The sequence below is a fragment of the Tenrec ecaudatus genome, chromosome 3 (genome assembly GCF_050624435.1).
Source record: "Tenrec ecaudatus isolate mTenEca1 chromosome 3, mTenEca1.hap1, whole genome shotgun sequence".
Lineage (NCBI taxonomy): Eukaryota > Metazoa > Chordata > Mammalia > Afrosoricida > Tenrecidae > Tenrec > Tenrec ecaudatus.
Window position 1 is genome coordinate 173,831,592 of NC_134532.1, and position 24,106 is coordinate 173,855,697.

The window sequence follows — 24,106 nt, forward strand, 5'->3', positions numbered from 1 at the left end:
CATGCATAAGCCAAACCCCAGGTTTTCAGCACATTTTTTTGTGCTGAGAAACTCGGCTTATACATGAGTACAAACAGTAGTTCTCTAGCTTTTCCAGAGATGCATAAATTAGAACAGAGGGGGGGAGGGAATTACAAAAATATTTTGCTGTGCTTACCTAATAACTCTGGCATCTAAGGTTATGGATAATAAGATAGTTGAAATAGAAAACTTTATTTATGAGAGATGGTTTAAGGAGCTAACTGAGTTTCAAGTTTACCAGAGTAGGGTAAACCACAAATCTTAAGAACCCAGTAGACTGTGAAAATAGATGAATCCAATTATCTATGCTGTCAATCACAAGTCACAATTCTGTTTATTTGCCTTCGTGTAAAATTTACCCTTTTTTTTTTTTTAACTGAGCAAGAAGAAAGGGCCGCAAATAAAACAAGAACCCTGAAAACCACGGGCCCTGGGCAGGCTGGGCAGATATTGCTCTTCTGAATAGCAGGCGCTCCTTAACCCCTGGTCTCAGAAAGCATTCGTTTGGGCAGGAGTCACATCTCTGTTGTGCACTGTTTGTGATTTAAAGGCGATTGAAGGCATTGGGAAGGGTTCCCCTCAAATGGAATGAACCAGCTCCACGTGCTTGCTGCTTCTTGGCATCCTCAGGTATCTGTCATTCCTCCAGATTGCAACCCCACCACGGAGCATCGCTGTGGAGACGGGCGCTGCATCTCCATCGAGTGGGTGTGTGATGGCGACCATGACTGTGTGGATAAGTCCGATGAGGCCAATTGCTGTGAGTGCTGATTTCTTTCATTTCACTTCTATGTCCATGTCTGCCGGTTTAGACGAACCCACTCACAGTTCCCAATCTAAATGAAACATACAGTTAGAGGCCAGTATTGTTAGGTGCCCATTCCATCAAGCCCATTCCAGCCCACGGCAGCCCTGCGTGACAGAGTGGGACTGCCCCAGACAGTTTTCTCACCTGTAATCTTCACGAGAGCAAATGGTCAGGGCTTTGGGCTCTGGAGTTCTGAGTGGATTTGAACCCCTAATCTTTCAGCTAGTCGCCAAGTGCTTAACCAGGGCGCCTGCTTCTTCTCGATGCTGTTGGATTCACTGCCATCAAGGGGATTCCAGCTCACAGCGATCCTATGGGACAGAGTAGAACTGCCCCAGTGGGTTTCCAAGACTGGGTTTACAGGAGCAGAAAGCCTCATCTTTCTCTGGTGGAGCAGCTGGTAGTTTTGAACTGTTGACCGTGTGGTGAAACAGCCCAATGAGTAATCCACTACACCTCTGGGCTCCCTAGATGCTGTTAGGGAGACTCAGAAAAGCCACGCAAAGCAAAACAGTCCCCAAAATGTTCAAAGGCAAAGATGTGCTATTTTGGTTCTCATCTAGAAAGATAATGATGCAGTGGTGGCAATGACAATACGAATGCAGAGTGTCTGCTTTCCTTGAAAACCCCCAAATTCATCTACGCAACTTGGCCACTCACGGGTGTGCTTTATCTGTCATTATTCTATGTACCGCCCTTCTGCACTTACTGAACTGGGATGCTCTTCACAGAGTTGGGGACATTTCGTTTGCAAAGGATATATGAGAAGTGGGTTCTTTCTGCAGTAAGGTCCAAACATGTTTTCAGTGACCATTTGTGGGAGAACCTGGAGAGAGAGAGAGAGAGAGAGAGAGAGAGAGAGAGAGAGAGAGAACAAAACCCTTTGATGTTCAGACAGTTACACAGAAAGTGAATGGAACCAATTACAAGTTTATAACCTGTTGTGTGTCTGGATGAATGAAAACTTTTCAGGAATCGGTTACAATGTTGCTTTGTTTCCGTGGAGTCTCTGCCAATTCATGGCGGCCACATGTGCCGGCTGGAAGTGCTCTATAGAGCTTTCAAGGTTGTGTCCTTTCAGCAATAGATGATCAGGCCTGTCTTCCAAGGCACCCTCTGGGCAGGTTTGAACCTCCAATCTTTCAGCTAGTAATGGAATGTTTAGTGAATAAAAACCAGGATGCCTATTAACTTAACCCCACCTCCCCTAGAAAATTATACTTTATACTTAGTAGAGCACACTAAAAATAGCCGAACAGAAAGAACATTTTTGTTTTTAAAAAGGAATGTTTTAACTAGAGTTAATATGATGCCTTTCATTCATGCTGAAGCTAATTAAGCTTTTTATTTCATCTTTTGCTGTCTGATAAAACTACACAAGGTCGACATGTATGAAATTGAATATTTAACTTGAGACATAAATAGAAGTGCAGATTACATGGTTTTCATCTTGACACAAGAGAAGACATAAATTAATTAACATATTCAATGTGTTTCTGGAATGGCATGTCCTGCGAGTCTTTCCTTAGTGGACACAGCTCAGCCTTGATGGTTCTTGGGAAAGCAGGGACATAATGCTCCAGCATAAGGATTCTGCTTATATTTATGGTGTGCAATTCTGATACACAGCCACCCCAGGGATTTTTATATAAGATGGTAGCAATGTGGTAGCTGAGATCACATGGTATGTGACTTCCTGATGTTCTAAGTAATGTTCTAAGTGATAATAGAACTTAGAGAACCTACAGGAATCCGTAGGAGCCCCTGTAGTGTAGTGAGTTACACGTTGGGCAGCTAGCTGCAAGGTCAGCACTTAGAAGCCAACACCTGTTCTGAGGGAGAACGGGGAGGTTTATATGCCTGTACAGAATTTCAGCCTCAGAAACCCAAGAGGGGCAGGCATGTAGGGGTGCTAGTGTGTCATATAGGGGTGCTATGGGTAGGAATTGAATGAGCGGGAGTGGGTTTTGGTTTACAGGGATCCTTAGGTTAGATGGTCACTAGGTTATCCTCTTAACCATCAGCTGTCATAGGCAAGGTTTGCAATGAATTGCTTACTGTGTGTGAGGTGCTGCTTATGTCTTTCATAAACAGGTAGTTCTCACATGACAACATATTTGAATTATGAGCCTCTTAATGTGATGTTATTTGGCATAGTGGTTACATGTTGGGTGGCAAACCACCAAGTCAACAGTTCGAAACCACCAGCTGGATCTACAAGAGAAAGGCTTTCTACTCCTCTAAAGAGCTACAGTCGTAGAAACCCACAGGGACCTTGTCCTACAGGGTCACTATGAGTCAGAGTTGACTCGAAAGTAGTTTTCAGCATTAATAATATGTCTGAATAAATATGTTAAAATATATTTCTAAGTTTATATGTAGTGTTTCCAACCCCAAAGACAAATAAAGATTAGATTTACATGGATAATAAAAAGCAACAGTAATGAAAACTATTTTAAAACTATGAGGTATTGGATTTGTCTTAGAACCAACTTATGACAGTCATCGGAATGGAATTCCATCATTAATCGAAGACTACATGTCTATGACTTCCTTCTTTCATTAACTCTAGTGCAGAATTCCTGGACTTAGAGTTGAGAAGTTTGCCTACATATGGTGACCCCACTACTTCACAGCTATATCACTTTGAGACAGACACTAAACTCTTTTGAGTCTAAGTTTTCTCCTCTGTATAACAAGAATGACAATATCTGCCTGGCTCGCTTGAATGTCCGAAAGTGTATGCATCATGTACCTAGCACACTTCCTTTCATGTAGGCTAACTGCCATTCATTGGACTCCAACTCCTGCCAGCCCCCTGCTTGCCGGAGTAAAACTGTCCTCCAGGTGGTTTCCAGTGACAGATTTTCCAGAAGTAGGGTGCCAGGCTTTTCTTCCTGGGCTTTTCTGGAAGGACTTGACCTCCAACCTTTTGGTTAACTGCCAAATATGTTAGCTTAAATGGTAGCTTTCTTATTACTATTACTACTATCCTGATTAATACTTTTCTCCTTGAAGTTATCAAAAATATTATTTTTCAGTCAATGCTAACTAATAAGGTGAGGGAAATTATATATCATATATGTATAATATAATAATTATATTAATGAATAAATATAATGCATGTATAATAGAATAATAATAAATTATATGTATATACTTTCTATTCTGAAACTGCTTGGGAATTTTAAAAGGCGATGAAACAAGTCCATTCATGCTTTCATAGAGAATATTAACATATATTTGGGAGTCCTGGTGGTGTAGTGGTTACAAACTAGGCTGCCATCTGCATGGCTGGCAGTTTGAAACCACCAGCAGCTCGGTGGGAGAAAGACTGGGCTTTCCAACTTCCACAGTCTCATCAACCCACAAGGGCATCGCTATGATTCAACATCGACTCAATGGCAGCAAGTTTGTTTTGGATTTATTAACATGCGCAGCTTTTCGTTACTCAGTGGGCAGCACTTCTGTTATACACTGAGAGATAGATAGATGTCTGGACAAACACAGTGATTATGTTTCTGGCTTCTCCTAGCCTGCCACAGCCAGGGTCTGGCGGAGTGCAGAAATGGCCAGTGCATCCCCAGCACGTTCCAGTGTGATGGAGATGAAGACTGTAAGGACGGCAGTGATGAAGAGGAGTGCAGTGACAGTAAGAATGTGCTACCTTCACGGGGACATTGCTCTATGGGCCGCCCTTTCTCTGGGACCAAAGCAAAACATGTGAAAGAACTTACTGCGAGCATAGGGTTCACCCCATGTGGTTCCAAACTGCTGGATGCACTAGTCTCTGTAGAACAGCTCTGCCAGACAAATTGTGCTGCCCATACCTATAATTCTCCCGCAGCCTACACTGAAAAATCATCCCTAATGGGAAAGAGTAAAGATTAAAACTGAAACAACAGGTCAAATTCAGTGAACTGTTTTATGGGGGAAGGTAACACCATGATAAGGGAAATAGCAGAGTGTATAATATTCAATTAAATCCGATTGGATTCCAATTAGAAGGAATTGGCTGCTGAAATTAAATACCACCTCCTAAAATAACCATGTTTACAGAAGCTGCTTAATGCCTCACATTACCTAGCAGTGTAATTCAATACGCTTTCTAAGGAGTCTTATATCTGTGTGTGAAACTTTAAGAGAAAAAAAGAAAATGCATCGAATAAGTTAGTTTGTCCAATGTGACTAATTCTTTTAGGAGAGAGGTTCCAGAGAGATTGTGTCAGGCTGGGTTTTATGGAGAAACAATAGCAGGACACTTGTATAAAGAGAGAAGTTTCTAATAAGAAAGCAGCCCACACAGTGGCAGAGAAGGTGAACACAGTCCAGCGGAAATCTGTAGCCAGATGTTGCTCTGAAGACCCTTTCCAGATTCACAGAGGGATGTTCAACTAAAGACTTTTCCTGACTTGAGTGGCTGCCAGGGCTGGGAAATCAGGAAGCTAGATAAACTGCAGACTGGCAGAGGCTTGTAGATCCAAGCAGGGAAACTGGTAGGCGGCCAACATCTCCTAGGATAGGGAGGCCACATGGTGGCTGCTCGACTCAGAAGCCAAAGCAGGGTCCAAGCAAGCAAGAAGGAAAAGAGTGGCAAGAGAGCGGCCAATTCTCCATGAGGTCTCATATAATACGACCTTGCTGGCAAGGAGATTTCATCATTAAAGTGCAGCCAGGTTGACACAAAACCCAAATATCCCATTGATTATTTTAATACCTGGTTTAGGTGGAAGATCTAAGTATAGCTAAACCAAAGCATTCAAATCCACTCCCATTGTCCTTGAATCCATTCGGACACATGGTGACCGTACAGGAGAGAGAGAATACAGTGACTCCTTAGAACTTTCTAGCTGAAAGCCTCCCCTTTCTATAGCAGAGCCGCTGGTGGGTTTGACCCACCAATCTTGTGGTTAGCAGCCATGTGCTTAACCCACTACACAGCCAGATAGCTTGGTATAATCTAGTGCTTAAGAATATGAGAGTTGCAGTTCAGATGCCTGGGATCAAGACGCAGCTCTGTTATCACTACCTGGTTTACTTGAAGCATCTTACCTCACCTCTTAATGTCTCGCTTTCCTCATCTGTCAACTCTAGAAAATGATAGCCTCTTCCTGGGGTTCTTGAGAGAACTGAGCTGGTTAAGTCAACTACAAAAGCTAAATTATCACTTGCGAAATGGGGAGAACTCAATACATGTTTAATTGTTTTGACATGACCTTTTTCTTGTTCAACCATTTTTGAGCTGTGGATGCCTATGAGACAGGTCACCTGTAGCTAATTTAATTTTTTAAATTTTGAATATTGGCTATTAATATAGAATCCATTAAAATACACCACAAACTCGAAAGCTTTCTCATCATGTATGTATATAAATGTAAGTCATAAAGCATTATTAGTCTTGCCGATTTTCAACTTGAGAAGGAAATCTTTTTCTAAATCAACATCAGCTCAACCCACTACCATCAATTTGATTCCAACGTGGAATTACCGGCAGGACAGAGCAGAACGGCTCGTTGGGGTTCCTGCAGCTGTGAACCAGTCTTCCACCCTTGTTTGGCCTGTGGTTGTTGGTAGGTGTTGTCAAGTCGGTTCACACTCACAGCGACCCTGTGTACAACAGAATGAAACACTGCCTGGACTGGCACCATCTCAACCATTATCTGTATGTGTGAGCCCATTGTTGCAGCCACTGTTCCAATCCATTCTGTTAAGGGGATTCCCCTTTTCTCACTGCCCTTCTACTCTGCCAAGCATGATGTCCTTCTCTAGGGATTGGTCTCTTCTGATAATAGGTCCAAAGTACAGAGACAAAGTCTCACCATCCTTGCCCCTAAAGAGCATTCTGGCTGTGTTTGCAACAAGAAAGATCTGTTTCTTCTTTTGGCGGTCTCTGACCTTTCGATATGCTTTGCCAGCACCATACTTCAAATACAGTGATTCTTTTTCAGTCTTCCTTATTCAATGTCCAACTTGCACATGTGTGGTAGGTAGGTTTATTGTGCCAACCTGGCCAATGAACACATGTGTGATTAATTGAAGGGCGGAGAGGTAAATGGCTTAGCGAGCCTTGCCTTTCTTGTCTCTTGCTCTTTGATGATCGGACCAGTGTGGAGCTGCCTTAGCTGCTTCTCTGCCTCAACTTGCGAGCTACACTGCCCATGGGACACCGAACCCGTGGACTGTGTCACTGTAGTTTGAGGTTTCTTCAAGACCTGCTTCCCTTGAGCTGGGGACTGGAGTATATATTGCTAGGGCGGGGGACTGTTGGACCCTGTCATCTGGCTGACTGTTGGTGACCTGCCTTGCTGTTTGCTGCCTGTGGCCAGACTGCCTGAATTTCTTTACAGAGGACTCCGCTGTCTGCTTCCTTGACTTGTACCCGGCGGCCCCCAAGACTTGAAGGATGCCAGTGTATTAGGTGTCTCACAGAAGTGAGTTGCACTGAGCCATTTGTACTGCTCTATAGACTAATTAGCGGTTTATTTCTTATGTTGTATATGTATCTATATAAGTACATATATAATCATAAGTGTCCTGGTTTTGTTTCTCTAGGGAACCCTGTCTAACATAACATGCATATGAGGTGAATGAAGGTTCTGGTTAGGTGTACCTTAGTCTTCAAAATAACTACTACTGCCCCCTTTTCAGAAAGAAAAAAAATCAGCACTTCCCTGGAAACTGAAAACTTTTGAACCATAGTCTATAGTCCAGGATAAAAGTGTAGCTTTCTGCTTTTCCAAGCATCCTGAATCACTCTGATAAGCCCTGGTGGCATAGTGGTTACATGTTGGGCTGGTAACTGCAAGGTCAGCAGTTGGAAATCACCAGTTGCTCTTCAAGAAAAAGACTCATGTAAAGAGTTACAGTCCCAGAAACCCACAGAGGCAGTTGTATCCTGCCCTATAGGGTCTCTAGGAGTCAGAATCAATTAGATAGCAATGAATTTGGTTTGTTTTTTTAAATCCCGCCAGGGCCCTGCCTTGCCACTAGGAGGCAGTATCACCCACTTTGAGAAACTGCAGTGTGAACCTTTCTTCCATTGGATTTGAACTGCTGACCTCATAGTTAGTAATCCAACACTTAGCCCATTACTTCACCAGAGCTCCTTAATCACTTTTAAAGGGATAATTTGTTCTGTGCATTTTAGCCACATACTTTCTATTAGAGCGAATTGTTGCTTCTTGCTATATAATCCAGCTTTCTTAAGAATCATTTTGGACTATTCAGTGTGCTGTAGTAGGATTTAAAAATTATTTCCTACGTGTGTGAGATGTAACAAAGTCATATGATCAAATAGTCAAAGAAGTAAAATGCTAGCATCTTTATAGTACTCTTTACTCTTATGGATTCAACTTGTTGCTGCGGTTGTTGTTAGACTCACTGTCAGTGAGTCAGTTCCTACGCTCAGTGACTGTATACACAATATACGCAGAACGAAATACTGCCCCGCATCACTGACACAATCATTCCTCTGTTTGAAGCTATGGACCATCCTCTTCTATGCTGACCCTCAACTTTGCAGGGAACAATGTCTTTCTCCAGGGACTGGTCTCTCTTGGGAGCATGTCCAAAGTAGGTGAGAAAAATCTCTTCACACTTGCACCTAAAGAGTATCCTGACGGTGCTTCCTCCAACTTTTGGTCACTCTCTGGCAGTCTATGGTATAGTCGGCATTCTCCGCTAATTCAGTAATTTAAATGCTTCCATTTTCCTTCAGTCTTCTTTAGTCATGGTCCACTTTTCACATGCAGAGAAGGCCATGCATTGGGTCAGGTGGACCATAGCCCTTCAGTGGTATCTTTGCTCTTCAGGACAAAACACATTAAAGATGTTTTGCAGCAGGTTAGCTCTGTAAAGAATGATGTCTGCTTCCTTGACTGCTGTTTCCATGTTCACTGAACCCCTTTCCACGTATTGGGATGTTTCTTGCTGTTGTGAGGATCATTTTTAATATCGAGGTGCAATCCACATCAAAGTCTGTAAGTACCCGATTTCACCAGTAAGTGCTGCAAGCCCTCACCACTCTCAGCAAAAGCAAGATTCTGTCATCTGCAAGTCACAGATGCCTAACGAGCCTTCCTCCAGTTCTGACGGCAGGTTCTCTGCCCCCAAGTCAAGCTACTTGGGTATTTGCTAAGCACTCAGGTTGAAGAGGTGTGGTGAAAAGATACAAGCCTGAGTCACACGTCTCTCACTTTAAACCACTCCGTATCCCCTTGCTCTGTTCTAACAACTGCTTTGATCAATATGTTCTTGATACAGTGACTTGTGTGCTCTTTCCATCGACTTTTGAGGGCTCCTCTGTTGTTTATTGTTTTCCCCACAGAATCCTTAAATGCTGCAAATGGAAGCTTGTCGTTTTTCTTCAGTTGTTACGCTTGAGAAATGTGAATCACGTTTTTCACCTTTTGGTTTTCTACTTTGCACATTTCATTAGGAAAGTTTCTCGGACCTCCCCTTTGAAATCTGCTCAGCTCTTTGCACCATCTCTTCCATGTGCTTTAGAGACTAGCTCCCCCGTGTTCAAGAGCAAGTTTCAGAATCCCTTCTGACATTATTTTTGTCCTCTTTCCTCTCAGTTTAATGACCCTTCACTTTCTTCATGCATTATGCCCTTGCTGTCACCCCTCAATTCATCGAGTCTTTGGTCATTAACGTTCACAGCATCCAAACTATTCTTGAGATGGTCTCTAGATTCAGGTGGGTTATACTCAAGGTCATACTTTGGCTTTTGTGGACTTGTTTCCATTTTCTTTACCTTCAACCTGAATTTGCTTAATAACAAATGATGATCTGTTTTACAGTCTGACCCTGGCCTTAGTCTGCCTGATGATATTAAGCTTCTCCATCATCTCTGCACACGTGTGATCAATTGGATTCATGTGTCTTATGAAGTTAATGCATGGTCTCAGCACCTGGCTGTCAGTTTTTCATACTATAGTGGGATACCTCTTGTCCAAAATAATTGTCAGAGCTGGTGTTCTGTTTGAAAAAGCCGGTGAAGGTCGCAAGTTCCGCCCTCCCCGGGCTTTAGAACCACCGGGGGGGGGGGGGGGAGTGGGTTTGATTCGCTCCTAAAGACTCCCTGTGTGTCAGAGAGCCACTCTGCTCAATCGCGTTTTCAATGGCTGACTTTTCAAAACTAGACTTCCAGGGCTTTTTCCCCAGAAGCTTCTGGGTAGGTTTGAAGGGAACCTGCAGTCAGTCTTTCGGAAGCAGCAGAGCATTAACTGTTTACACCGCCTATGGATTCCCCGAAGCTTTGGGTCCCATTGAAGATCTAGGCCTTTAAAGCTCTTCAGATTCTCTCTCTGCTTACTGACTCTGTCTTCTTTACACCCTCCTTATTCTAGAATTTTCTTCATGGGGGCATTATGGCCTTTTATCTTTTAATGCTCAGTGGCCGCCCCTGTACCTGTCCCAATGGAACACAGAACAAAGCCCAAAACAGTTGCCATGGGGTTTGTGCTGGCTCACGGCATATACCAGATGAAAACTGTGCTCCGTCGAGTTTTGATGGTAGAGTTTTTAGAAGCAGATCGCCGGGACTTTCCTGTGGGATGCTGTCGTATAAACCAAATCCATTGTCCACTGTTGAGTCAGTTCGGATCCACAGTAGCTCTTTGGACAGAGTAGAACTGCTCCACACGGTTTCCAAGGCTGTAGTCATTCTGGACACAGACTGCCACAGTCCTCTCCAGTACGGTCACTGGTGATCTCGAATGCCCGCACTTGCAGTTGGCAGCCTGCACTTTAACCACTGTGTCACCAGAATTCCTTGCTGTCAGTAAGTGGGCACTTAAGATCTGTTAAAATATTAAATGAACATCATATTAATAAATTTTCCTTAAGATGCTAGCTCATAGAAATTAGACCGCTTTGCCTTGAGAAGTTGTTGAGTGATAACAATAGTTGATGTGCTTGGCTGCTAACCCAAAACAAGAAAGATCTGGCAATCCACTTTTGAAAAGTCAGCCATTCCTATTGTGCCACACAAGGGGTCGCTGTGCACCACGATCAACTCTACAGCAACTGATTCCTGTTGCCTTGAGAAAATGCTTGAGCCAGCTGTCACCAAGAAGAAAGAAGTATTGCAAAGAAAGTCATTTCCAGCAACCATTATTGCATTAGAATATGTAGAAACATTGCCTTGTTCTTACACACATATTATTATTTATACTTAGAAACAACTGGCAAAGGGTGCAATATAGTACCAACAAAACACACATTTCTATAGTTCCTTAATGCTTCCTCCCCCAACCCATCTACCACTGTCATGACCCTAGTTTTATCTTACAAATCCGGCTAGACCAGAGCATGTACACTGGTTCAGATAAGAGCTCTCAACACAGGGAATCCAGGACAGAGAAACCCCTCAGGACTAATAATGAGAGTTTCGATACCGTGAGGGTAGGGGGAAGGTGAGGAGAAGGGAGAGAGAGGGGAAACCAATCACAAACAGAAACATGGATGAAGGGAGCCAGTGTATGTTGTAAAATATGACAATAAAAACAATTGATAAATTAGCAATTTATGAGGGTGGGGAAGGGATGAGAAAGAGGAGCTGCTACCAAGGGCTCAAGTAGAAAGAAAACGTTTTGAAAACGATGATGGCAATGTAAGAACAAATGTGCTTGATATAATTGATGTATGGATTATTAAAAGAGCTCTAAGAGCCCCCAGTAAAATGATTTATTAAAATAAAAAAATATTAATCTATTAAAATACAACAAACAAACAAAAATGACTGGCAAGATTTTCTAACTTCCAACGGACACATTGGAAAGCTAATGGACTACAATTGGGAGAGCCGGAAAGAGGATGGGCAGTCATTTATTACTGGACCTATTTCATCTACAAGTCACTAGGAAATCAGCGGGGAAGGTCCTTTCCTCTGCAAGTGCCTTAAGGGAGAGCCAGTAGGTCAAAGGCTGACGTTAACTGCTGTCCTTCATTGGGAACCAGGAACTCGGTTCTCAGGTCATCGCAACGAGCATGATGGCACTTCCCAAGGACGTCTAGAAAATATTGACAACAGCTGCCTGTACTAGGATCAATGGCTGCTTTTGAATTAGTGCTGATACTGATTTTTTTTAATTGGAGAAAATATTTCACTTAGAAGACAAGAATTGGAAGCAAATGAATCTTTAAGACAATGTCATTCGATACTTCAGAATTTCCAGATTCTTATATTTCGCTGTTCCTAAAATCATCAGAAGTTTTTTCCCATCAAGTCCACACAAAGCATTAAACCCTGCCCCCCCCCCCCCACCCATGCAAAGTCACAACACTGTTTGTTGACCATGTATGATGGCTGCCATCAGGCAGCTCCTCCTCACAATGAACTCACGTTTTGTGCCCATCCAAAGCCCCAGCAATCTTTGTCCTTCCTTCCTACAGAATCCTTTCAGATTGCCAGGTTTAGTTGCCAGGTTAAAAAAAAAAAAAAACCAACTGCCTGCAGACAGTACCTATTCAACATGTGTTCCAATATTGTGGGGGAAATTGGAAGGAAACTAAAGCTGGGTCATTCCTCGGCTCCCCCAGACATTCTTGATCCTTAGATCCCAGTGAAAGGAATTTACAGATGCTGAAAGTGAATGTGCCTTTCCCCCCTGGTAGGTCTGACCCCATGTCAAGAAGGGGACCGAAGATGCCTCTACAACTCCTGCTTCGATCCCTGTGGTGGACCCTCTCTGTGTGACCCCAGCACCAATCCCAATAACTGTAGTAAGTACAGCAGCCGATCCCGGCCATCCCTGGCCCCGGACCGGCCTCCCCTCGGTTCTTCCCTGTGCACTTTCCAACGCTGAGGTCTGGCATCCCTCCAGAAGAGTATACCTCAATTTTCCGTTTCTTTTCCATCGGTTGTATTGGTAGCCGAAAAGAAACAAAATGGTCTGCATTAACTTAAATCAGAAACAAATGTGTCGTTGCGAACGGGCTATCAATCCACGTTGCTTAATATCATTACCATTCCTTTCAACTCAACATCAGCGCCTCGGTAGGATTTTCTTGGCTCCATCCCCAAGCAGATGCCGTGTCTTTCTTTCCTCTTGGAGCACAGCTTCAAACGTGGAGACCGTCCAAGAAGCAAGTACAAAGTCCACCTGAGTAGCCATAGCCACGTAGAATGTTGGCGGCCTGTCCATTTAATACGATTTATCTCCACCTTCCCAGGAATGGGGCAGACTGCTGATGAACCTGCACAGCATGTTCCTGTGTATTACACCGTGATGGTGTAATAGCTCCAAATGGTGTAAGCTGTTAGTCGGCTCTCTGGAAATCCATTTTAGGAGGAGGATCTCTTGGGAAAAAAGAGAAAGGAGAGTGGTGGAGCTCTGACTAGGCTCTCCTGGGCATTATTTTATGAACCAGAAATCCCCCAAGATGCTTTCTTACTCAACGGCCCAGCATTCATCTTCTACTCATTACTACTCCTCCCAACATGGACATATCCACCTCGCCTCACCTTTAGCTCATGACTAGAAATTCAGAGCAGTTAGCTTTTGGTCGGCAACTGGTTACTCCGTTGTAATACACATCCTCTTGAGCTCAACAACACTCCAAACTCCCTGCTGACAAGTGGATGCCGACTCGTGATGCCATAGGACAGGGTAGAACTGCCCCGTGAGTTTCCTAGACTTCCGTTATTGACGGGAGTAGAAAGCCCCACCTTTCTCTTGCGCAGCAGCTGGTGATTTCGAACTGCCTGTCTTTGTACCACAGTCCAATGGATAAGTCATTGAATCTATTGCTTTGAGTTGGATCCCAGTTTCACTTTGTGACCTAAGTCCAAGAGCTTAAGGGAGCATCTCTGTAACTGTTTGGGAGTCTCTAAGGAGGAAGGCCTTGGTTTGGGGGGACATTTGTGAGAGACAATCTATGAAGAACCCAGAGAGCGAGGCCTTTCTGCGTGTTTTCACGAGAACTTTGTAATTATTTGATGGAATGCACAGTATCAGAGCCTCTCACTTCCCCATATGAGAGAAGAGTTCAACTGGATATAGGCTTGCCGTTAAAAGATGTACCACCTTTCTACCTGCAAACTAATTACATATATAATTAAATGTCTATATGGCAAAAATCTGTGAATGCTGGAGCCTGTCTTTGGTGGAAACCTGTCAGAAAAAACAACTCAAATATTTTCCACAAAAATGAGAGGAAAGTGGTTGCTGTCCCTGTAAGTTCATCCACCCTGGGTTTCAATTACTGAAAAATGAAAACGCATATAAAGCAGCTTCAAAAAGGTGACCTCCAATGACATAACAGCTCTGAGATAGACCCTACTATGAACAACCACAAAAACAAGCAAAACAACATAAACCAAAATACAGAACATTTTGGAAACAAGATCGGGTCCAGTCTGCTTCATAGGGGGGATCTCCTGACAAAGTTTTCACTGCGCAGGTCAAATTTCTGCCTTTGATCTTCTAAACTCCTCTCTCCCAACCACTCTGTTTAGTGATCACTTTCCTTCCTTCCCTCGATTTTAGATCGGGGAGGTCTCCACAGGCTTATTTTCTATGCAGTTCCATAAGTGAGTCTTGGGCTCCCGCTGTCCTCCATCACCTTCTGCACAATGGAGTCTCACAATTTAGGTTCTGATACTAATCCCTCCTTTGACTTCAGATTATATGGATTCGAATCCTTTGGTGACTGATGCTGGTGTGCTTCTTCCGTATGGACTTCACTGACATCTCTCTTACATGGTTGCTTGTTTGGCAACAAGGCTTTAAGACCCCAGATGCTATTTTATCTCCACATTTTGCGATAGCACCCATATCTTCTGTGTTTCCTTCCCGAGGGTGAGTATTGGGCAGGGCCATGATGTAAGAACTAATTTTTCTTCAATTGGAGCTAGGATTTAGTGTGAGCCCCAAGCCCATTTCTGGATCTATGCCTTTTTAAACCTTTCTTTGAATTTGCTGTTATTTGGGAGTTAATACATATGCCATATCATTCCATAGTTCAATCATGTCAAGCTGAATTGTGAGATTGCTTGCATAGTCAGTCTCCAAACATGCTTTTCTTTCCTGGACCCCTTGACATCATCTACCTTTTATTTCCCCTATCCATTTCAACCCCCACCCCCCACCAAACCCTTGTTTTATGCTGTCCTTATAGACTCTCAATACTGGGTTTCATTTACTAAAAACCAGAAAAACAAATAGCACAAATTCAAGAGGGTGACCCCTCATGGTGATGCCCCTCTGAGATACACCTTAATATACGCAGGCATAATCAAAGGATTTCCAGAATAATATCTATCTTAGTACAGCATATAGGGCGTTGATGTAGCAAGATCTTGTTTGTCTGCCAACCAACAAACAGTACACTCCTCGGTACAGCTGTTGGTGAGGGGTCCTCCTGGCAAGTGACCTACACTGTACTTACCTGGAGCAGATGCTGTGTGGTTCTTTGATACTGGTCTACCTCTCTACCCGGCTGTCTGGTCCCTCACCAGATGACTGACTGCCTGTGAGTTTGAGCTTGTGCCAATCTGCTGGTTGTTCCTACCACAGTATTTGTCCTTTTGAGCTTGACCAACTTCACTCAGTATAATGTCTCCCAGAGCCCTCTGCAAGTTGAAGTGGTTCCTGGTTTCATCACTTTCTTTTAGGGATGGGTAGTATTCCATTGTCACACGTGGGTTCTTATCTAGCTATCTATCTAAAATTCATCGGATGAAAAGATATTGGAACCTTTTCACAAACTTTTTGAAACATATATTCACATTGTATATATGTATACATACATACATACACACAGATATTTAAATTTCCATGAAATTCTTTGACAGATATACTTCATGGCAGGAGGGAAAAAATGGAGTATCATAGTGAAGATACTCAAGAGATGCACATGCCAGCCAATGATTTATATATCCCTAAAAATAAGTATAAAGAGCACAAAGTGTTACCAAATAAATGAATCTGCCAGAGAATACATTTCAGATAAGCAAAATTAATTTAGTATATACTTACAAGCATTACTTACCAGTGTTTTAGATTAAGAAAAAATGCAAGCTTTGAGGAGAGAGACTGTCATGGGTATAAACTCATATTATGCATCTAGTATATTGCATAGTATAAAAAGTTAGGGAAATAGAGAGAAGCATATGCAAGGCCATTTTAAAATTCCAGTCGGTGGTTCTGTTACTGGTTGGAGTCGCCTCTCTGGCAGTGAATTTGGTTGGGTTAGTTGCGTGTAATATGGAGCATAAGCAATCACAGAGTCATCCCGGAGAATCCTGATCCGAACCCTCGCAAACTCCGTCTTTAGAGTCAGGGAGTTGCGGGTTGAAGAAAGGAGCTATAGATGTAATATAAACTGAAAAAAATCATTGCCATGGAGTCAAAATTCCAACCGGACGAGACTCTGTAGGACAGAGTGGAGCGGCCTCATAGAGTTTCCAAGGCGTGTCTTCCTGGAAGCAGCCGACACGTTGCTCTCCCACGCATTCACAGCACCAACCTTGCAACTAGTCGCCCAGAATTTAACCACTGTGCCACACGGCTCCTCTATTTAATATACATGGACAAGCCAAGCCTACTGCCATCACGTTGATTCCAACTCTCAGTGTCCCTATATAGAATTTAACAGAGAAAGGCTTAAAACAATAAGCCAATCCTACATGTGAAGTAGAAGTATTAGTTGGAATTTAAGAACCATATTCCCCAAACCAAACCCCTTCTACCTAGTCAATTTCAACGCATAGCAACTCTTAAAATTCTGTATGAGGGGATTTTGAAAAGCGTGTGAAAAGTTGGGATGGAAGGATAATCAATGTTTCCATGAACTTTTGAAGCCCCTTTGTATAGAGTGCATACACACAAAAATGGTACTCACCTTCATACACACGGTCAGCATTGACTTGATAGCAGTGAGTTTGGGTTGGCCCCTAAAAGGCCCAAGAACCATGTATCAGTGAGCATCCTTAATAAGCCTAGACTGCAGTTCTAAATATTATTTCTTATTCAGATAAACCGGCTTTGCCTTGTTGATTTTTTTTTTTTTTTTGTTTTCCTATGACTTGGCCGGTTCTAGGCCTGGGGCAAGTCATTGCCATCTAGTGGATGTCAACTCACAGTGACCCCACAGGACAGGGGGATCTTCCCCTGGGGGTTTGTAAGATTACAACTCTGTGGCAGAGTAAGAACCCCATTTGGCTGGTGGCTTTGAACTGCTGACCTTGTGGATCACACGTAACCCCTGTGCCACTAAGGCTCCTCTGGCAAGAGATGTACAAAATGAGCCAGCCAGAGACAGTGTATCGTATCAGTCGTCAGGAAGTTAGCAAAAAGTCGTATGGTCATGTCTCCTGGATTCAGGGTCAACCTGCAATGGAGCCCACTGGCTAAAAGAGCCCCAGTTTGAGCTTCACAAAGGAAAATGATGCCAGCGACTGAAATCAATCCTGAAAAAAAAAAATCCCACTGACATTGATCCCTATCGGACAGAGTAAAACTGCGCCGAGGGTTTCTAAGGCTGTGGTCTTTGGGGAAGCAGAATGGCACCTCTGTCTCCTGTGTGGTCAGACCTCCTACTTTCTAGTTCGCACCCGAGCACTTCACCATGATGCCACACAGAAGGGGTTCAAAAAGCTTGTCCCATTGTCTTTGCCATTAATTTTGCAAGCATTTTGGGAGCACTTCCTATGTTTGCATCCATAGGCTTATAATCAATACATAACCATTGATCACCTTTGGGAAATCATAGGAAACCAATTTATTTGTTTTTGAAAACTTGCAATAAAGGCAAAGAATCAAGCATTTATTTTATCTTTCTTGAATGGACTCTAATCAGTGAATAAGCAAATAGCAGACTAGAGGAATGGTCTATTCTAAGAGGCATTGCTTATCTCAAAGGAGAACAAAGAAGTGATGGGGTGAGACTCTCCCTTTCAGAAGCGCACAGTGATTAGCGTGCTAAGGGACTGAGCAAGGACAGGTGCTGATAGCACAAAGCGACAGAAACCAGACGTGATGTTCCTGGTGATGAAAGACCATCACGGCCACTTGCCGGCTTGCCAGTGGCAGGAAACTTAAACAATCCTCTGGATTCAGTTGCCAGCTTTCAGAAAATACAGAGGACAAAGGAACACACTTAACTTCACCAGGAAGGCGCAGTCAACGTCAACCAAACACTGACACATTGAACAGGTCAGATCCCAGGGCCCTTCAATGGTTAAATTATAAATGAGACCGAGAGGATTTTCAGCTCTACAAAACTTAAAAGACTAAACGAGTTTAACCTGAGGGCAAGCTGAGCCTGTAGTCTCTATAGGGTTGCAAGTTGAGGTGATAAAACTGTATACAGAACACGAACTGATAACTTTGAAACACAGTGGGTACTTGCGGGGGAGGGAGAAGATTGAGATGGTACAGGTTCATGGAGGAGTTTCTGAGGTGCCTGGAAAAGCCTTATTTCTTATAAGAATAAACTTTAGCACATACTGAATAAATAATATAAAATAAATATAATAGAGTTTAAATCAACTCTTAAAATCGTGTTAATAAAGGGGAAGCTAGAGTACCCGAATGTTAACTTTGCCACTAGCTGTAGAAAAGCGACATCTTTTCATGTCAATGACCGTCATTTCATACATGACTTCCCAGAGTAGTCTAACATGACAAGAATATAGTATTATTTCTGTAACAATCCCCTTTTAAGTTTGAGTTGAATAAATCTTGATGTCAGAGTTTGAAAGGGGGAAAATCATGGAGACTCTGTCAGGATCATTTTTTAAGCTTTTGTTTATTAACCTTCATCTGTATGAGGACTATGGTGCTAAGCACTGCATCAAACTTGCCTCACATGTCCGTGATGATCTCGCCCCCTGGTGGCAGACCTGAATCAGGCTTGTGAATGACTAATGTTTTAAGATGAAAAACCTTATTGAAATCATAAATCATAGAATTTGGGCTTGATGGGTAACTTCAGAGTGTATCTTACTTAGCACTCTGTGAGGAATTGCTTTTTGAGGGACTGAAATACAAAATCCATCCACCTTACCACATTCAACAAAGAGCTTCAGAATAATAGATGGCCATCTAGGATCCTTCATCTCCCTGAGCTCACAGACACTTAGCGGTTACATCTTATTCCACATCAAAAACGATACGCTCTCCATAGACCCAAAGAGAGAAAAATTATTCAAGTGCTGTATTCTATTAATCATCTAAGTGAAATACACCGATGCACAAGTCACACCATGTTGAGTAGTCCATTTTAAAAGCCACTGCCTCGTCGAGTCAATTCCAACTCCCGTGCACCCTAGGTGGGGTTTCTGAGACTGTAGATCTTTATGGGAGGATCCCTGGTGGCACAGCGATTCCTGTTGGCCTGCGGTCCACAGGTCAGCAGTTTGAAACCACCAGATGCCCTGTGGGAAAAAGATGGGGCTTTCTACTCCCACAAAGAGATACAGGATCAGAAACCCACAGGGGCTCTTTGACCTTGTCCTGTAGAGTTGCTAAGCTTTGGCATTGACTAGATGGCAGTGAAAGAGTAAATCTGTAAGGGCGCAGCTGGCCTCCTCTTTCTGCTGGGGAGTAGCTGGTAGGTTAGCAGCCCAACATTTACCCAACAGCTAGATGGAGGAAAAAGAAGGCATAGACAACAGCAGCAACCACAACAAAGATAGTACACCCAAACTCTGCGAGAACAGTGCCAGCTTTATAAAAGAATACAAATATGAAGGACATTAGGGGAAAGGTAATTAGACAATATAGTCAGAGCTGTACCTGCTGAGTTGAATAACGACCCTGTTAATTCACTGAGCAACAAAGGACAAGCGGAAGCAGAGGGAAATAGTACCCTGCCACTTTGCTAGAAGCAAAGAAATAACATCCCTGCCTATGTAGATTGGGATCTCAGGTGGCACAACGGTGAAGCATTTGGCTGCTCACCAATGGGCAGCAGTTGGAACCACTCAAAGTTTCTTGGGAAAGAGATGAGGTAGTTTGCTTCCATTGAGCTTTTTTTTTTTTTGTCTCTGAACCGTTTATTTCTTTCGCGGGGGGGGGGGGGGGCAGGGAACGGGGGGACTCAGGCGAAGGTGGAGCTGTTCCAGCCCACGTTGGCGGCGTTCATGTCATAGTAGTTGATGTAGATCCTGTCCGGGCTGATGCGCAGGCGCTCGGCCAGCAGGCCCCACAGCAGCTTGCTGTAGGTGCGGTTCTGGGCCCTCCGATCTTGCCGATGCTGTGCAGGCTGCAGAGGGCACTCGGCTCGGCGGAGCCCCTGAACACCATGAGCTGGTCGGGGACCACGTGCACGGCGATGTACTGGGCCGGCTTGCCGGTGACCTGCGCCAATTGCTGGGTGAGCTCGGAGGTGCGGGGCACGTTGGTGTTCACCACGAACATGGGCATGATGGCGGATGGACGGCGCGGCGGACCAGACGGGCGGACACTCGGACAGCCACGCGCGGCGACCGCAAGCCGGGAACCGGAGCTACGTGACTGCTCCATTGAGCTTTACACGGCCTTGAAAACCCTATGGGTCAGCCCTACTCAGGTGAATAAGGTCACTATGAGTTGGAATTGCCTCGCTAACAGTGAGTTAGATTGTTTTTAAGTCTGTGAGTGGAATTGCCGGGCTGGCAGTGAGTTATTGCTGTTGTTGATGTGTGTCAATGCACGTCTGTCTGCAGATGAGCAAGTGAAAGGCAGGGAAGGACTCAAGGTCGTCTGCTGACCTTGAGGGAAGCTGGGAGAAAGTGACCAGGCCGGTGGTGAGCTTTGCTCACTATGTCTTTGTACTGCTTTTATTTTTGTGAGGAACAGCTATTCTTTTGTAATTTGAAAATGTAATACGTTTAAACATTTCCCCTCTTTCAAAAACGAAAGAAAATGATTAACGGAACCAATACTGTACCACCTCTTGCCTCCTTAACCTTAAGATTATGCTAACTTTATACTGTTGTGTCTTCCCCAGGAAATTGAGTCATATTCAACTTTGTGCATGACCCGTCTAATCTGGCCAGCCTCAGGCTCCTTGGGAGCAGAATATCTGAGAAGCCCACAGAGACTGTTCATTGAGAAGCAGTCTCAGAGCTGTTTTATTATTTTACCCGATTGCATATTGCTAATCTATTTGCATACCACTTCTTAGCCAAATAATTAAATTTAGTTTGAATAATTACTCTTAATAAGGCATGAAGTCTTCAGCCTGCCGGAGCTAACTCAGCTGAGACACTTGCTTGATTACTTCTTTCAATTCAGGGAGCTTGGGTGTCCTACCACACGGAATACGGAAGGCACCGGCTGCCTCACTGCCACCTTGTATGTGTGTATGAATATGTATGTATACATATACATATGTACATAAACACCATACATATATGGAGGAGTCATCTAATAGCCTATTTAACTAAATATATTGATGTTTAAGTGACTATGAAGGTAATATGAAGACTGAAGCTAGGGTCCCCGGTGGTGTAGTGGTTTGAGTTGGGTTTCAATCCGCATGGTTGGCAGTTCAAAACCACCAGCAACTCTGCAAGAGAAAGACTGGGCTTTCGACTCCTGTAAACAGTTACAGTCTCAGAAACCCACAGGGGCTCATTACGAGTTAGCATTGACTCAATGGCCGTGAGCTAGGGTTTTTTAGTTTTATGAAGATAACAGGGAATATGCTAGTTTAGGTATAATGAATACATCAAAAACAAATGAAATGAATACAAGGTGTCATAAAATAAAGTTCCTTTCAGATAAGTTGGGTCAAATTGGAAACAAAACAAAACATTGAGAGCCTTTCCAAGACGTGCTCACCAGGCACTGTATTTGCACATCTACAAAGAGAGAGGACTTTGGTTTCCTAGCCCCTCTATGTCCTTCGGAGATAAGTCTCAGTTTGGCCTGGTAATTCCTTTTAAAACATCATCTTATTAGGGGCTCATACAACTTTTATCACAATCCATACATACATCAATTTTGTAAAACACATTTGTACATTCATTGCCCTCATCATTCTAAAAACATTTGCTCTCCACCCAAGCCCCTGGCCTCAGCTCCTCATTTTCCCCTCCCTCCCCATTCCCCGCTCCCTCATGAACCCTTGATAATTTACAAGTTATTATATTGTCATATCTTGCACTGTCTGACGTCTCCCTTCACCCATTTTTCTGTTGTCCCCCAGGGAGGAGGTTATATGTAGATCCTTGTAATCGGTTCCCCCTTTCCAACCCGCCCTCTCTCCATCCTCCCAGTATTGCCACTCACACCACTGGTCCTGAAGGGATCATCCGCCCTGGATTTTCTGTGTTTCCAGTTCCTATCTGTACCAGTGTACCTCCTCTGGTCTAGCCAGACTTGCAAAGTAGAATTGGGATCATGATAGTGGTTGGGGAGGAAGCATTTAGGAACTAGAGGAAGGTTGTATGTTTCATCGTTGTTACATCACACCCTGACTGGCTCATCTCCTCCTCGAGACCCTTCTGTAAGGGATGTCCAGTAGCCGACAAATGGGCTTTGGGTCTCTACTCTGCACTCCCCACCTTATTCACAATGATATGATTTTTTTGTTCTGATAATGCCTGATACCTGATCCCTTCGACACCTCATGATCGCACAGGCTGGTGTGCTTCTTCCATGTGGGCTTTGTTGCTTCTGAGCTAGATGGCCACTTGTTTATTGGCCTGCTACTTCTTTGAACATTTATTTGTCTTTTGACCTACCCAGAGGAGTGTCGTAAATGATTTGCATTTTAGTCTTAGCAACGTTAAAGAAAGAGGGTAATATCAATTTCAATTGTGTACATTTGAGAGGGGACAAAGTTGTACATGTACAGTTTGAAACGCATCTATCTCTGTGTATGTTTTGTCTTGCTAGGTCAGTGTGAACCGATTACCCTGGAACTCTGCATGAATTTGCCTTACAACCAGACACAGTTTCCAAATTACCTTGGCCACAGGACCCAGAAAGAAGCATCCGCCAGCTGGGAGTCCTCTCTCTTCCCTGCGCTCGTTCCAACCAACTGCTACAAATACCTCATGTTTTTTGCCTGCACCATCTTGGTTCCAAAGTGTGATATGAAGACAAGCCGCCGGATCCCTCCATGTAGGTAAGACAACGCGGTCTCATCTTGTCATCAGTTTGCTCTGGAGATAACCAAGGCTTTGGGGACTTGGTTGAGCTTAGAGAAAATAAATATTGCTAAGGAAATCCTTGTTTAAGAAGTGATGGGTTGAAAAGATAATGCATTAGACTTTCTTACTCAAATTCCAAACAAAAGCGCTAGGTATGCTTTTAATAATAGTTCCTGCACTTTAATCAAGCAAAATCAAAAGCATTTGATTTGAATGGACCATAAGCAGAATTTTACAAATACGAATTCCGAAAAAAGATACATCGGTCTCTTTCTCTGGCAATGTCGCGGAGTTGAAAATACTGCTTTTGATACCCCAAACCCACTGCCATGAAGTCAGTTCCAAAGCTCAGCAACCCCATAGGACCGAGGAGAACAGCCCCATAGAGTGTCCAAGGCTGTACAACTAGATAGGCTCCAACAATCGAGCAATATGTGGGGACTGCCCAGAACTGGGCAGTGTTTCATTTGGTGGTACACAAGGTTGCTATGCGTCGGAACTGGCTTGACGGCCCCTAAGAACAACAACCGTCTTATGAGAGTAGACAGTCTCATCTCCCTGTCATGGAATGGCTAGTGGCTTTGAACTGCTGACTTGCTGGTAGCTGAGTGCCTTAACCATCTAATAACCGGTGTTGCTTTGCATCCTGATAGCACTTAGAACATATGGACATGACACAGATAGCCCCAATGCGCTAACTTGATAGGGACTGAATACTGCAGACATGCTGAATGAAAGAAGATACAGTATAGCACGTTTGTAGCTGTGGACTCTGGACGTGAAGGAGAACCTAGTGGATCACCATCTGCAGTCATCCATCGAGAGAGCGGACCATCGCTTTTCATTCAACAATTCCTACACACTCGAATTCAGCCCTTCTCTTACTGTTGTGGAGCCTTGGGCAATATTTAGTCGCTTCAGTTTTTTGTTTTGTTTTCTCTCACTGTAAAAATGCAGTGCTATGCACAACAGCCAAAAAGTCGGAGCAGCCCAACGTCCACCAATAGACCCACAGATGAAGGGACAAAGGAAAGGTGGTGTTTCCATCCAACGCAACAGCCCAGAGCTGCAAACACCACTGAAATCCTGTTGCATGCCCCAGCACGGGTGGTCCTGGAGCACATGGTGCCCTGCAAAGTCAGGCAGAAAGGAAAACTAGTCTATGTCCTTCTTACATGCAC

The 24,106-nt window shown here is 43.6% G+C and overlaps 1 protein-coding gene and 1 pseudogene across 1 annotated transcript in view; one reads left to right on the forward strand and one right to left on the reverse strand.

Annotated features, from left to right (window-relative positions):
- The window catches only part of CORIN (corin, serine peptidase), an 81,244-nt gene that overhangs the window by 16,100 nt on the left and 41,038 nt on the right, over positions 1-24,106 (forward strand). Inside the window, exons 4-7 of the mRNA XM_075543585.1 lie at positions 671-781; positions 4,365-4,481; positions 12,452-12,559; positions 22,669-22,900. Of these exons, the coding sequence (XP_075399700.1) occupies positions 671-781; positions 4,365-4,481; positions 12,452-12,559; positions 22,669-22,900 (568 nt within the window). The remainder of the gene's footprint in view (positions 1-670; positions 782-4,364; positions 4,482-12,451; positions 12,560-22,668; positions 22,901-24,106) is intronic.
- LOC142443679 (macrophage migration inhibitory factor pseudogene) lies at positions 19,883-20,208 on the reverse strand (annotated as a pseudogene).